The following is a 16,012-nucleotide window of genomic DNA, read 5'->3' as shown; positions in this document are numbered from 1 at the left end:
AGAGGGGCTGAACGGCCCAGCCCTGTTCCCGGGCTCCAGGGTGTCGTCACTGGCTCAACTCAGAAATGCTGCGGTGGCTCACAGGAAGTGCAGCCATTGTGGGTCAGGAAATGTGCTGATGTGGGTAGAGTGAGGTAAATGTCATACATTGATGGTATGGGATGACAAACAGGGAGCAGCTCTAACAGCAGTGTTAGGGCACAACTACACACACACAGACACACACACACACAGACACACACACACACACACACACACACACAGACACACACACACACACACACACACACACACACACACACACACACAGACACACACACACACACACAGACACACACACACACACACACACACACAGATACACACACACACACACACACACACACACACACACACACACACAGATACACACACACACACACACACACACACAGACACACACACACACAGACAGACACAGATATACACACACACAGACACACACACACAGACACACACACACACAGACACACACACACAGACACACACACAGACACACACAGACACACACACACAGATACACACACACACAGATACACACACACACAGACACACACACACAGACACACACACATACACACACACACAGACACACACACATACACACAGACACACACAGACACACACACACAGATACAGACACAGAAACACACACACACAGACACACACACACAGACACACACACACACACACACAGACACAGATATACACACACAGACACACACACACAGATATACACACACACACACACACACAGATACACACACATGTACACATACACACATATACACAGACACACAGAAACACAGACACACACACATACATACAGACACATATATACACACACAAACACTAAACAACACAGAGTCACACACACACACACACACACACACACACACACACACACACACACACACACACACAGTAGGCAGTTCCTTTCCCCCTGAGCAGAGAAGGAGAGGGTGGATTGTCGCATTGTGGCTTGGAACTGGAGCAGCTGGATGACGAATTTCCCTCCATGTTTTATCTCGCTGTCTGATCAGCTATATCTTCATGAAGATGGATCTCTTGGTGCTACAATGCTGGTGGAGTGCTGACATCCTCTTCCTTTTGCTCTGTTACACTGGGATTCAGTCAGCGATGGACTGAGTGACTGCCCGTGGTATATTGATTCCTTGCTGAGACTAGAGCCTAAACAAAATTGTGCATCTGGCTTCCAGCATGGTGGTGTGGTGTGGAGGGGAGGCTGCAGAAAAGGAAGGGTCTAGGCTTCCAGCATGGTGGTGTGAAGGGGAAGGGGAGGCTGATGAGAAGGAGGGGCCTAGGCTTCATAGCATGGTGGTGTGGAGGGGAAGGGGAAGGGGAGGCTGATGAGAAGGAGGGGCCTGGGCTTCATAGCAGGGACCTTTGACTGGAAGTTCAGACTCACATGCTGGCAAAGAGTGAGGCAGCCCCTGGTTAGGTGAAGCCAGCTGGGTCCCCCTCCATTTATCCTCACACCTGGGCAAGCTGGTCTTAATGTGCTGTTGCCCTGGAACCAGCACCAGAGGTTCTGTTGTGTCTTCCTTTCCCAGGATACTCCAGTCTTCCTGCACCCCAATTTGAGACACCAGCAATCAAGCGTAGGGAGATGCAGTACAGACACAGGCCCTCTGGCTCAGAGTTTGTGCTGACACTGACTCCAATCAAACATAATCCCACCGGTAACCCTCCTCACAATTCCATCAACTACACCCCTCCACATCACCCCAGGTTCTACCCTTACCCACGCACTGGAGGCAATTTCTGAGAGCATTTATCCCACTGATCCACACATCGTTAGCAGGTCAGAGGAGCCCCACTCAGTCAAAGTGAGAAGGTCTCCACGTGCAATATCTCCTCCTTCGAGAGCCTGTGATGCGAGGCCTCCCAGGCAGTGCATTTAACCATGGTGTGGTTGATGTTATTTGTTCTCTGGCTGCACAGAAGTTCCCTTCCGGTGAGTGGCTGGATGTTGAGGAGTGAGTAATGGGCTATCGTCTCTCACAGGTTCTACGACAGCACAGTGAGCCGGGCAATGGTGGGAAACTGGTACAACAGGCAGTCTCCAGCCATCCCAGCAAACAACAAGCCGACAGCGAGGGACAAGAAACTGAAGACTGACCTGGGTACGTTCCGGCTGGCACAGAGGGGCAGGAATCGTAAGCTGGGAGAATCCAGGACATGCACTGGGCTGCGTGTCAATGGAATTGGGTAATGAGGATGGCAGAGAGAGATGGATTATTTGAAGTCACAGAGCCATGGGCAATTGTGAATCGCTGTGCAGTAGGGAAGGTATTGGGGGGCAAGTCTAAAAAGCAGGACGTCAGGGGAAAATGGTATATAACTAGTTTGATTAAATCTTTTGCAGAGGCATCAGCAGGTATTAATGATGATTTTATCCACATACACTTGAATGAGATCCTTGATAAGGTCCAAAGGTTTAGGATCTGAGACAAGTTAGCTAATTGGATCACAATGTTGTACCTGCCCTTTATCCTGCTCGGTTCTGTCTAATTCTTTCCTCGCACAAAGCCCTCCATTTTTCTGTCAGCCATATCCCTATCTGGGTTACGTAGAAGCATTTAATGTTTCTGCCTCTACCACCAGCTCTAGCAGTGTGCTCCACACACCCACCACTCTCTGTGTAAAGAAAAACCCACCTCTGACATTCCCCCACCTATTCCAGACCCATCTTAGTCCAACTGCCTGGCCTGCATCATGGACTGTCCTGCAGTTCCACAGAGCTCCAGTCCACATGGAATCCTTTGACCCTCTCTGCAGCTTCACACTACAGTCGATCTCAGTGCCTTCCTGTTCCCCCAATCCCACTGAAACATGCCTCTCTCCCATTGCTCCCCGTTGCTGATAGGGTTGAGCAATTACCTTCCTGAGGCTGAAGAACAATAACTTAATCCCTCTTCGCCAACTTCCCTTCCACGGCACTGTCCCATCTCTCGAAACTTTCCCCCCCAGCATCCTGACCCTCTTCACCATCTCCCTCCTTTGACCGTTAACTGAATATCCCCCTCCATCAGCACCCCGTTCCCAATGCCCTCCACTGCCACCCACTGCCACAATTCCCACTGTCTCCAATTCACCCAGTATCGGCAAACATTTAACCTTTTCCCAGCACCCTCCGTTGTACCAACCCCGTCACCACAAACCCCATCCTTCCCAAATATCTGGAGCCCGGACATTCCACAAGCTTTCTTGACACTCATTTGTCCCCCCGCTCCAATATCACTCCATCCTCCCTAACTCATATGACCCCAGTACAGTGCCCCCGACCCTTCCTGAGACCCCTGTGAGGATATTCTCACCTCAGTTCCCACCCTGCTCCCATTCCCCTCACTTGCTAGTCCTCAAGTGAGGACCCCACTGCAGCCAGAGCAGAGATTACGCTGCTTTCTTCTGTTGCGTATTCTCCATTCTCTGCCTCAGGTGTTGCCCATACCCCCTCCGCTAGGAAATCCACTCACTGGGCGACTGCTTTGTTCATCCCTTCTGTTCAACATTAGAATTCTCTTCAGTATTCCAGGTCACACCTCTCTGAACTCTCTGCCCTTGGTCTGTTAACTTGTCCTAATGACCATCTACCCAATGCCCCTCAAGATCTGATAAACTTCTATAGCATCACCGCTCAGTCTCCCTTGCTGCAGTGAAAACAGTCCCAGCCTACCCAGTCTCTTGTTATAACTCCAGACCCCAGTGCCAGCAACATCCCAGTGAATTGTTCGCTGACCTCCGTGTCCGTGCGGGTGGTTCTTTGCCACAGCTGTACGGCAGTGAGAGCACCATGTTCAGAAGAGGAAACAGAACATACATGCTCACTGAATTAAACATCTGCTTCAGCAATGACACTTCTTCTACAGTTAACAAATGTAATATATTTACAATTCATAGCTGGATGAATCTACCTTGACTTCAAATGAAACCCGAAGACATTCCATGTAATAGAGTCTGACTCTGCCAGTGAATACCTAGAGAGCCGGTTACATTGCTTTCTGTCCACAGACTGATAGTATGTCTGTGAAGAGGCCTAATGGGAATGGAAAAGTGTAAATTTTAAGTGCTAGCACTTATAATCTGGATATTATTGAATCAGCAGAACACACTGCATTTTTTATGAATTACATTTTATAAGACTCTCTCTGCCTCAGAGTATAACCAAATATAACATCTGAATCAGAACCAGGCAGACATTCTGCTTTTCAATGTGATCAAGGCTGATCTCACCGTAACCTCTACCCTCACTGACCTTTGGCATTGCTGTAGAAATATTCAAAAACCCTGTCAGTATCACCAGTTAAGGGTGGGAGTGCCAAAGGCTCAAAAATCTCAAAGGATCTCTAAGGGATTCTTATTTTTAAACAGTAATGTCCCGATTCCAAACACTCTCCTGAAGGAACGACCTTCTCTGTATTGTCCTTGTCAAGACCACTTGGGATTTTATTTCTGTGAAGCTTTGTCGTTCTTCTTCTGTCGTTTGACATTATATTAGAAGAGAATAGGTCAGAGGTTGTAGACACAGTGGCTTCAGTTTCATGTCAGTCTATCCTAAACAGTTACCACATCATTAATTGGGAGTCATTATAACGGGAAACCATTGAGCATTGGAGTTGGGAAGTTATATTGCAGAGATATAACACATTGGTGAGGCCACACTTAGAGTATCATGTATGGGTTTGGTTATCCTGTTGTAGGAAAAATATTAATCTAGAAAGAGTGCAGAAAAGGTTTACCAGTTGTTGCCTGGACTTGAGGCGCCGGAGTTACAAGGAGACGTTGTCTAGACTAGATCTTTATGCTCCAGAATGTACGAGATATACGATCATGAGGGACATAAACAGGGTGAATGCACAACTTCTTTTTCCGTGGGAAGGGATGTTAGAAACAAGAGGGCATTGGTTTTAAATCAGATGTGGAAGATTTGAAAGGCACGTCAGAGGCAGAAGCTACATGCAAAGGTTGGTGTGTTCTTGGACTGAGCTGCCAGAAATAGTGACACACATAAAAAATGCTGGTGAACGCAGCAGGCCAGGCAGCATCTCTAGGAAGAGGTACAGTCGAATGTTTCGGGCCGAGACCCTTCGTCAGGTCTAACCGAAGGAAGAGCTAGTAAGAGATTTGAAAGTGGGAGAGGGAGGGGGAGATCCGAAATGATAGGAGAAGACAGGAGGGCGAGGGATGGAGCCAAGAGCTGGACAGGTGATTGGCAAAGGGGATATGAGAAGATCATGGGACAGGAGGCCTAGGGAGAAAGAAAAGGGGGAGCGGGGAAGCCCAGAGGATGGGCAAGGAGTATAGTGAGAGTGACAGAGGGAGAAAAAGGAGAGAGAGAAAATAATAATAATAATTGAATAAATAACGGATGGGGTACGAAGGGGAGGTGGGGCATTAATGGAGGTTAGAGAAGTCAATGTTCATGCCATCAGGTTGGAGGCTACCCAGACGGAATATAAGGTGTTGTTCCTCCAACCTGAGTGTGGCTTCATCTTTACAGTAGAGGAGGCCGTGGATAGACATGTCAGAATGGGAATGGGATGTGGAATTAAAATGTGTAGCCACTGGGAGATCCTGCTTTCTCTGGCGGACAGAGCGTAGGTGATCAACAAAACGGTCTCCCAGTCTGCGTCGGATCTTGGCAATATATAGAAGGCCACATCGGGAGCACCGGACGCAATCCCCCCATTCCTCCCCACCAATCTCCCTCCCGGCACTTATCCTTGTAAGCGGAACAAGTGCTACACATGCCCTTACACTTCCTCCTCACCACCATTCAGGGCCCCAGACAGTCCTTCCAGGTGAGGCGGCACTTCACCTGTGAGTCTGCCGGTGTGATAAGCTGTGTCCGGTGCTCCCAAAATATACTGTGGCCTTCTATATACTTGTGAGACCCGACACAGACTGGGAGATTGTTTCGCTGAACACCTATGCTCTGTCCGCCAGAGAAAGCAGGATCTCCCAGTGGCCACACATTTTAATTCCATATCCCATTCCCATTCTGACATGTCTATCCACAGCCTCCTCTACTGTAAAGATGAAGCCACAATCAGGTTGGAGGAGCAACACCTTATATTCCATCTGGGTAGCCTCCAACCTGATGGCATGAACATTGACTTCTCAAACTTCTGTTAATGCCCCTCCTCCCCTTCGTACCCCATCCACTATTTATTTATTTATTTATTTATTTATTTATTTATTTATTATGATGATGATTTTTCTCTCCTTTTTCTCCCTCTGTCCCTCTGACTATACTCCTTGCCCATCCTCTGAGTTTCCCCCCCATCCCCCTTTTCCTTCTCCCTGGGCCTCCTGTCCCATGATCTTCTCATATCCCCTTTGCCAATCAACTGTCCAGCTCTTGGCTCCATCCCCTCCCCCTCCTGTCTTCTCCTATCGTTTCGGATCTTCCCTCCCCCTCCCACTTTCAAATCTCTTACTAGCTCTTCTTTCAGTTAGTCCTGACAAAGGGCCTCAGCCCGAAACGTCGACTGTACCTCTTCCGAGAGATGCTGCCTGGCCTGCTGCGTTCACCAGCATTTTTTATGTGTGTTGCTTGAAATTCCAGCGCGTCTGCAGATTTCCTCATGTTTGTGCCAGAAATAGTGGTTGTGACAGGCAGGTTATCAATACCTAAAAGCAATCTGGTAAGTATGTGGATAGAAGTTGTTGAAAGGGATGTGGGGAGATGGGATTAGCTGGCTGGAGTACACAGTTGTCTTGGATGAGTTGGGCCAAAGGACATGTTTCCATGCTGTGTGACACTGACTATGAGAGATAGAAAGCTATTCTCTCCCGAGTGAAAAACTGTCTTCCACATCCGCCTGACTCCAGTCTCCCTCAAAGAGAACTTCTGGAACATGCAGAGTTCATTTTTTATCACCTGGGCATTTCTGGCCACACTGGCATTTATTACCTTTGAGGAGTGAGGTGTGAGCTGTCTTCTCAAACTAGAGTCCCTCTAGTGAAGATCCTCCCAGATTATTGCGGTGTTTAGAACCGGTGATCTTGACAGATTGGAAGTATATGCAGGATCATGAGATGTGTTGTAGCTGTATGACGTGGGAGCTGGTCCTGGTGATCTCATCTGTAGAAAGTGTTGGTTGCTTGAGGAACTTGATCTAAATGTTGATGACATGGAATCCCAGCTTCAAACACAGAGATGCACCAGGGAGGGGTGGTTATCTGGACACTGTTTCAGGAGGCAGTCGCACCCAGTAGATTAACTATTTCAAATTCAGTCTGTGGTCGGGGACAAGAGTGTGTGACTAGGAGTGAGGCAGGTAGAGGTGATGCTGCACCTTGAGTGTGCTCATTAGGTCTGAGATTCTGAGTTTGTTGCTGATTCTCAGAGGATGTGAGTGGGTGCTGCAGGATGGATAAGTGATGGAATTGTGGCACTGTGGTTCAGGGAGACATTCAAGGAGGGAGAGAAGTGAAATTGTAACTGGGAATAGTGTAGTCAGGGTAATAAACACAATTCTACTTTGAAAGGATCAGGAGTCCTAAAGGCTGTGTTGTCTGCCTGGTGCTTCGGTTCAGGAAATCTCCTCTGACCTGTGGAGGAATTTGGAGTCGAAGTGGAGAGATCCAGTTGTCCTGGTATATGTGTAGCAGTGATGTTGGAAGAACAAGGAAAGATGTCCTGCTGAGGGAACTTGAGCTCTAGGGACTGTGTTAAAATGCAGAACCAAAAAGGTAATAATCTCAGAGATGTTGGATTCAGAGTCAGGCTCACGTACATCAAAACATACAGTGGAATGAACATACAATGAACATACAGTGAACAGATGGTGAAAAGAACATACAGTGAACATACTCTGAAATGAATATACATTGAACACACGAACATACAGTGAATATACAATGAACATACAGAGAACATACAGTGAAATGCACATACAATGAACATACAGAGAACATACAGTGAAATGCACGTACAGTGAACATAAATTAAACATACAGTGAAAGGTGTCATTTGAGTTAACAACAGCAAAACAAACCTCTTAGCCCCATCCCTCCCACTCAGACAGAGACGCAGACTGCCTTCAATCCCAGGACCGGCTCCCTCTAGTGGATTCACGGAAGCCGGGACATAGGCTCTCTGACTTTCCTTGTAAATTCATGGACTGGGGGACAGGGTCTCCCTCCTCCCCAGTGGATTCACAGACTCAGGGCTAGTGAAAATTAAAAGAGGACCCCAAATGTTTTTTTTAGGACATATTGAAAGAGTAAAAGACAGGTGTGTCAATTGGACACACCGGAAACAATTGGAAAATAATACTGATATAGTAGTAATGGGGAAAACTAAATGGCAACAAACTATATAAGTATTTTGCATCAGTCTTCACTGTGAAAGACACCAGCAGCAAGCCAGAAATATAAGAATGACAAATGGCAGTAGTGAGTTTAGTCGCTATTACTAAAGAGAAGGTATTTGGAAAGCTGAGAGATATAAAGGTAGATAAGACAAAATGGACTGCAGTCAGTGTCTGATAGAGAAAGCTGAAGAGACTGTCGATGTATTAGTAGTGACCTTTTAAGAACCACGAGACTCTGGAATGGGCTTGGTGGACTGGGAAATTGCAAATGTCACTTCAGTTTTTAAGAAGGGAGGAAGGGAGTGAAAAGAGAGGAAATTATTAATCATTGAGCCTGACTTCAGTGGTTGGAAAGATGTTGGAGTCCGTTATTGAGAAGGTGCCACACATGAGGCTACTCACCAAGCTAAGAACCCAAGGCATTACAGGCAAGTAACTGGCATGGTTAGAGCATTGGCTGATTGGTAGGAGGCAGTAAGAGTGAATAAAAGAATTCTTTTCTGGTTGGCTGTGAGTGAGTAGTGGTGTCCTGCAGGGGTTGCTGCTGGGGCTGCTTCTTTTTGTGCTGTATATTAGTGATTTAGATAATGAAATAAATAGTTTTGTTGCCAAGTTTTCAGACAATATGAAGATTGGTAGAGGGACAGGTAGTACTGAGGAAACAGCAAGGCTGCAGAAGGACTTAGACAGATTAGGAGAATGGCAAAGAAAGTGGGAAATGAAATACAATGTTGGAAAACGCGTGGTCATGCACTTTGGTAATAGAAATAAATGCATGGACTATTTTCTAAATGGGAGAAAATCCAAAAATCTAAGATGCCAAAGGGACTTGCAAGTCCTTGGGCAGAACAAGATTAACTTGCAGGATGAGTTGATGGTGAGGAAGGCAAATGCAATGTTGACATTCATTTCAGGAGGTCTAGAATACAAGAGCAAGGATGTGACGCTGAGGTTTTATAAGGTGCTTGTGAGGCTTATCTTGAGTACTGTGAACAGTTTTGGGCTCCTTCTCTAAGAAAAGATGTGCTGGCATTGGAGAGGGTCCAGAGGAGGTTCACAAGGATGATTCCGGGAATGAAAGGGTTATCATATGAAGAACATTTGATTGCCCTAGGTCTGTACTGCCTTGAATTTAGAAGGATGAAGGGGGACTCTCATTGAAACCTTTTGAATGGCGTAGAGAGAACAGATGTGGAAAGAATGTTTTAACGGTGGGAGAGTCTAGGACAAGAGGGCACAGCCTCAGGATAGAGGGGCATCCATTCAAAACCGAGATGTGGAGAAATTTCTTTAGCTAGAGAGTGGTGGATTTGAGGAATTTGTTACCACGGGCATGTGGAGGTCAGGTCATTGGGTGCACTTAAGGCAGAGCTTGATAGGTTCTTGATTGGTCACAGCGTCAAAGGTTACAGGGAGAAAACTGGGGAGTGGGAATGAGGAAGGGGCAAAAGGCACAACCATGATTGAATAGTGGAGCAGAGCTGATGGACAAAATGGCCTAAATCTGTTCCTATGTTTTATGGCCTTATTAAGGATGAGGTTTCAGGATACTTGATTTCACACAAGAAAATATGTCAGCATTGATTTCCTTAAGGAGAAATCTTTCCTGACAAATGTAGGGAATTATTTTGAGAAAGTAACAGGGAGAATAGACAAAGGTGAATACGTAGATGTTTACTTGGATTTTCAGAAGACCTTTGAGGGTATGAAACTAGATAAGAACTCATGGTATTACAGGAAAGATAGGCTGAATGATAGAAGGAAAAGTTTGGGAATAAAGTGGCCTTTTCTAGTTGGCTGCCGGTGACAGGGTCAGAGTTGGGTCTGCTGCTTTTCACATTATAAGTAATCATCATCACAGCTTGTCACAGCAGACAGCCAGCCACTCTAGTGTTGTTTGATTGATGTTGAGCAGGTCAGTGTCAGCTAAATCAGGTGAGAGTGGGCAGTTGCGCAGAACGTGTTCAATGTTCTGCACCCTTTCGCCACACTCACAGGATTCGCTGGTCTTTAAACCCCACTACACCATATTGTCTCCCGTCCTACAAACTCCTGCTCTCGCTCTGTTGAGAGTGTCCACTTCCATCTGTCAAGCCGTGCCCCGTCTGTTACTATAAGTAATGATCTGGATGGTGGAATTGATGGCTTTGTGACCAGGTGTGCAATCAATACAAAAGTAGAGGGAGAAGCAGGCAGATTTGAGAAGGCATGCCATCCACGGACAGATTTGGACAGGTTAGGAGAATGGGAAAGAAGTGACAGATGGGATACAGTGTGGGAAAGTGTATGGTTATGCGCTTTGGTAGAAGCAATAAATGTGTAGACTATTTTCTAAAAGAGGAGCAAATTCAGAAATCAGAAATACAAAGGGACTTGGGAGTCCAAGTGTAGGATTCCCTAAATGTTGAAGTGTGTCAAAGGATATGAGAAGAAGCAAGAAGAATGGGAGAAGGAGGGGGAAAAGAAATCAGGCATGACCAAATGGCAAAACAGACACAATGGGCCGAATGGCCTAACCTTGGTTTTATGGCTTAATATTTCCCAGTCTGAAAGGGGTTTGTGTTGAGGGGAACCTGCAGGCGGTGGTATCCTCCTGCACCTACAGCCTTTCTCTTTCATGATGGTGGACGTTGGGGGTTTACATTTTCTTGTAATTCCCTCCCACCATCTGTCACCTCTTCACTATGGCCACAGCCTTCAAATACTGGCCTGCTGTTCCACTCTGAACCCATCCCAATCTCAGGCACTGTTCTCCTCTCCCACCTCACCCCAACCTTAACCCTTATCTGACTGTGACCTCTGAACTAGACCATAGGAAGGTGCAGAGAGTTGTAGACCTCACAGATTGACATAATCGTACAGAACAGAAATGGCTCCTTAGCTCATCTCATCCATGCTGACTTTTTTAACCACCTACAATAATCCCATTGCTCATATGAAGACTGTATCGTTCTACGCCTTGCTCATTGTAATGCTTGACTAAATGCCTCTTGAACAAAATGATCGCATCTGAATCCACTACCTCATCTGGCAGTGTGTTCCAGATATCAATTGCTCTCTGTGTAAGAAAAACTGACCCCTCAAACCTCCTTTACATCTCCTCTCTCCAGAAACGTATGGTCTCTTGTTTTTTGATAAGCCTAGCAAGAGAATGAGACTTTGTCTATCTAACCTATTTAAGCTTCTTATATAGTGTCAGGCTCCTTTACTCGAGGAAAAGCAAGCCCAGCCTATCTGATCTCTCCCCGTAACTAAAGTTCTCCCCAGCACTCTCTGCAGCACAACTGTGTTGGGACCGATTCTTTTTTCATTATATATCAATGAACTTCATTATGGAATTAATAGTTTTGTTGCACAGTTTGCAGACAACGTGAAGATAGGTGGAGGGGTAGGTAGCTTTGAGGAAGTAGAGAGGTTACATAAGCACTCATACAGATTAGGAGAATGGGTAAAGAAATGGCAGATGGAATACAGTGTCAGGAAGTGTATGGTCATGCACTTTGGTAGAAGAAATGGAAGTGTTGATTATTTTCTAAATAGAGAGAACATACAAAAAACTGAGACAAAAAGGGACTTGGGAGTCCTTGTGCAGGATTCCCTAAATGTTAATTTGTAGTTGAGTCTGTGGCGAGGAAGACAAATGCAATGTTTGCATTCATTTTAAGATGATTAGGATATAAAAGCAGGGATGTAATGTTGAAACATTATAAAGAACTGGTGAGGCCTCACTTGGAGTATTGTGAGCAGGCTTGGGCTCCTGATCTTAGAAAGGATGTGCTGAAACTGGAAAGGCTTCAAAGGAGGCTCATGAAAATGATTCCAGGATTAAATTGCTTGTCATATTAAATACCCTACCCATCCATCCGGTAGGTGCTACAGGAGCCTCCGCTCCCGCACCAGCAGGCACAGGAAGAACTTCTTCCCTGAAGCTGTGACCCTGCTGAACCTCACATCACAGCGCTAAGCAGTATTGCACCCATATTGTACTGTCTCAGTACTTTTATATTTGTGTGCTGTAGCACTACTTTTTATTCACAGTTATTTTGTAAATAACACTATTCTTTGCATTTCTGGTCAGATGCTAACTGCACTTCATTGGCTTTGTATCTGTACTTGGCACAATGACAATGAAGTTGAATCTTATCTAATCTAATCTAATATGAAGAACGTTTGCTGGCTCTGCACCTGTATTTACTAGAATTCAGAAGACTGAAGGATGATCTCATTGAAACCTATGAAAGTGGATGTGGAGAGAATGGTTCCTATGGTGGGAGAGTCTAAGGCCAGAGAACACAGCCTCAGAATAGAGGAGTGTCATTTTAGAATTGAGATGAGGAGGAATTTATTTAGCCAGAGAATGGCGAATCTGTGGAATTCTTTGCCACAGGCAGCTGTGGAGGCCAAGTCTTTATGTATATTTAAGGCAGAGGTTCATAGATTCTTGATTAGTCAGGGCATGAAGGGAAATGGGGAGAAGGCAGGAGATTGCAGCTGAGAGGAAAATTGTATCAGCCAAATGGTCTAATTCTGCTCCTACATTTTATGGTCTTATGGTCTAACTATGTTCCCTTCTGATGGTATGGTGACCAGAACTATGCACAATTCTCAATGAAGCCTAACCAGTGTTTTGTAAGGTTCACCGTAGCAACCCAGACCAATGAACGCCAGCATGCCACATGCCTTATTAAGCACTATCAATCCATGTAGCCACTTTTGGGGAACTATGGACTTGGACCCCAAGATCCCACTGTTCAACGACATTACTCAGTATCCCACCATCTACTCTATGCCTTGTTTCTCTACTGTACTTTTCTATGACAATAAGCCTTGGCCCTGTGTGACCTCCTAAAATGCATCACCTTATGCTTGTCAGGATTACATTCCTCTGCCAAGGTTTTGCCCAACTGCCCATCTGATCTATATCCTGCTGTAGCCTTAGATAACTTTCTTCACTACCTATAACACCTACCTCTGTAGAGATCGTTAAGATCACCAAATTTCTTGGTGTTTACCTGGCGGAGAATCTCACCTGGTCCCTCAACACCAGCTCCATAGCAAAGAAAGCCCAGCAGCGTCTCTACTTTCTGCAAAGGCTGAGAAAAGTCCATCTCCCACACCCCATCCTCACTACATTCTACAGACGTTGTATTGAGAGCATCCTGAGCAGCTGCATCACCGCCTGGTTCGGAAATTGCACCATATCGGATCGCAAGACCCTGCAGCGGATAGTGAGGTCAGCTGAGAAGATCATCGGGGTGTCTCTTCACGACATTACAGACATTTACACCACACGCTGCATCCGTAAAGCAAACAGCATTATGAAGGACCCCACGCACCCCTCATACAAACTCTTCTCCCTCCTGCCATCTGGCAAAAGGCACCAAAGCATTTGGGCTCTCACGACCAGACTATGTAACAGTTTCTTCCCCCAAGCCATCAGACTCCTCAATACCCAGAGCCTGGACTGACACCAACCTACTGCTCTCTACTGTGCCTATTGTCTTGTTTATTATTTATTGTAATGCCTGCACTGTTTTGTGCACTTTATGCAGTTCTGGGTAGGTCTGAAGTCTAGTGTAGTTTTTGTGTTGCTTTATGTAGTTCAGTGTAGTTTTTGTATTGTTCATGTAGCACCATGGTCCTGAAAAACGTTGTCTCATTTTTACTGTGTATTGTACCAGCAGTTATGGTCGAAATGACAATAAAAAGTGACTTGACCTCCAATTTTCATGTCATTCAGAGAGGCACTAATCATCCCTCCTGCATTCACATTGTTAATATATATCACAAATAACAAGAGACCTTGCCAATTCCAATATTATATTAATAGTCATAGTCTTCCGATCTGTGAGACGTTCTTCCACCACCACCCTCTGCTTTCTCTCTCCAAGCCAACTTTGGATCCAATTAGCTGGCCTTGAATCCCACCTGCCTTAACCTTTTGCACCAGTTTAGCTTATGGACCCTAACAAATAGGGTCATCAAAGAATTTCAACACAACGATTGGAATATTTAATGAGACTTTCAACTCTGTGAGTCTCAGTTTAACAGAAGAGAATTATTTTGTCTTTCTCTGCCAATTAATTGGGCTTATGTTTAATTTGACATTCACACCGAGGAAGCAGTTGAGGGGATGGTGTAGAAGCAGAACAAGTGTCACAAGTGTCAGAAGGCTCTGATGGGACGGTGTGGGGCTCTGCTTTTGAACCTAGTTTGATTGGACAAGGTGGAAGGAAATTTGGGGTGTCAGCACAGAAGACATACTGTTCTGGAGGGGCTCATCAGGTCAGGCAGCATCTGTGGAGCGAGAAGCAGCGTTACGGATCAGTGACCTTACATCTAATTCTTTTGTGTCCCGTGCCACTCAGCCCTGCGAACGTGTGATGGGCTAGTGTAGAGGGTAGCTCATCATGCATTATGGCAGAGTCATTCAAGATATTCAGGGTGGAGATTGACAGGTAGTGGAACCAAAAAGCAGTCAGGAAATCTTGGAGGGGTGCAGGAGAGGGATTTCAGGGCCAGGACAGTTCAGCCTTGATCTTATTGGATGGGAGAGCAGACCCAAGGAGCTGAGCAACCTGTTTCTGATCCTCATTGAGTCCCTTTTGCTCACTATGTCCATACTGACCTTTTCTGCCGACCAACATTAATCCCAGTTGCCTGCATTGGAACGTGATCTTTTTGTGTCTTACCTATTTAAATGTGTCTAATGTGCATCTGCCTTATGTCAATTTGAACTAATCTGTTGTTTATTTGTAGAAGGGAAGCTCGTAATGAGTTTTGTCTCTGTCCCCCATGCAGTAACAGCCAGCAGAGGAGACAGTCTGGAGCTACAGATCAACAGACTGGCTGAATTAATTGGCCGCCTGGAGGATAAGGTGAGGGCAGTATTGGGACGACCAGACTTGCCGTCTACTGTCTACCCAGGCTGATGCTAGCCCACTCCCTAACCGTGGGCTTTAGTGGGGTGTTCCAGGGGAGGAGTTTTGGAAGTATCAAAATACCAGTAAGGGTTGTGGACCAAACATTCTTTCAGTTCCACAGGTGTAGGCTGCTCCTGGGTCTCTGCTGAGTACAGCCTTCAAAGGCTAGAAACCTTGGACAGAGCCTCAACCCCCACCAACCAGTGTGGCTCCCCACACTCACTAGTTCCTGCCCTGATCTCCCCCACGTAACAGTCACTGCCAAAGAACTTGCCTCACCAGTTTCTGCTCTGATCTCCCCCATGTAACTCATTCGTAAGGCCAGTGATGTTGTGGGAATGGAACTGGACTCTCTCACGGTGATGTCTGAAAAAAAGATGCTGTCCAAGTTGCATGCCATCTTGGTCAATGTCTCCCATCCACTACATAATGTACTGGTTGGGCACAGGAGTACATTCAGCCAGAGACTCATTCCACCGAGATGCAACACTGAGCGTCATAGGAAGTCATTCCTGCCTGTGGCCATCAAACTTTACAACTCCTCCCTTGGAGGGTCAGACACCCTGAGCCATTAGGCTGGTCCTGGACTTATTTCATGGCATAATTTACATATAATTATTTAATTATTTATGGGTTTATATTGCTATATTTATACTCTATTCTTGGTTGGTGCAACTGTAACGAAACTCAATTTCCCTCGGGATC

The 16,012-nt window shown here is 45.8% G+C and overlaps 1 protein-coding gene across 1 annotated transcript in view; it reads left to right on the top strand.

Moving 5' to 3' along the window:
• Positions 1 to 16,012, top strand: part of necab2 (N-terminal EF-hand calcium binding protein 2) — a 114,714-nt gene that overhangs the window by 79,281 nt on the left and 19,421 nt on the right. The window contains exons 7-8 of the mRNA XM_072279257.1: positions 2,068 to 2,186; positions 15,186 to 15,262. Of these exons, the coding sequence (XP_072135358.1) occupies positions 2,068 to 2,186; positions 15,186 to 15,262 (196 nt within the window). The remainder of the gene's footprint in view (positions 1 to 2,067; positions 2,187 to 15,185; positions 15,263 to 16,012) is intronic.

This window comes from Mobula birostris, chromosome 15 (genome assembly GCF_030028105.1).
Source record: "Mobula birostris isolate sMobBir1 chromosome 15, sMobBir1.hap1, whole genome shotgun sequence".
In the NCBI taxonomy this organism is placed as follows: Eukaryota; Metazoa; Chordata; class Chondrichthyes; order Myliobatiformes; family Myliobatidae; genus Mobula; species Mobula birostris.
Note: the sequence above shows the minus strand (reverse complement) of the source record. Positions and strands in the feature narration are given on the sequence as shown.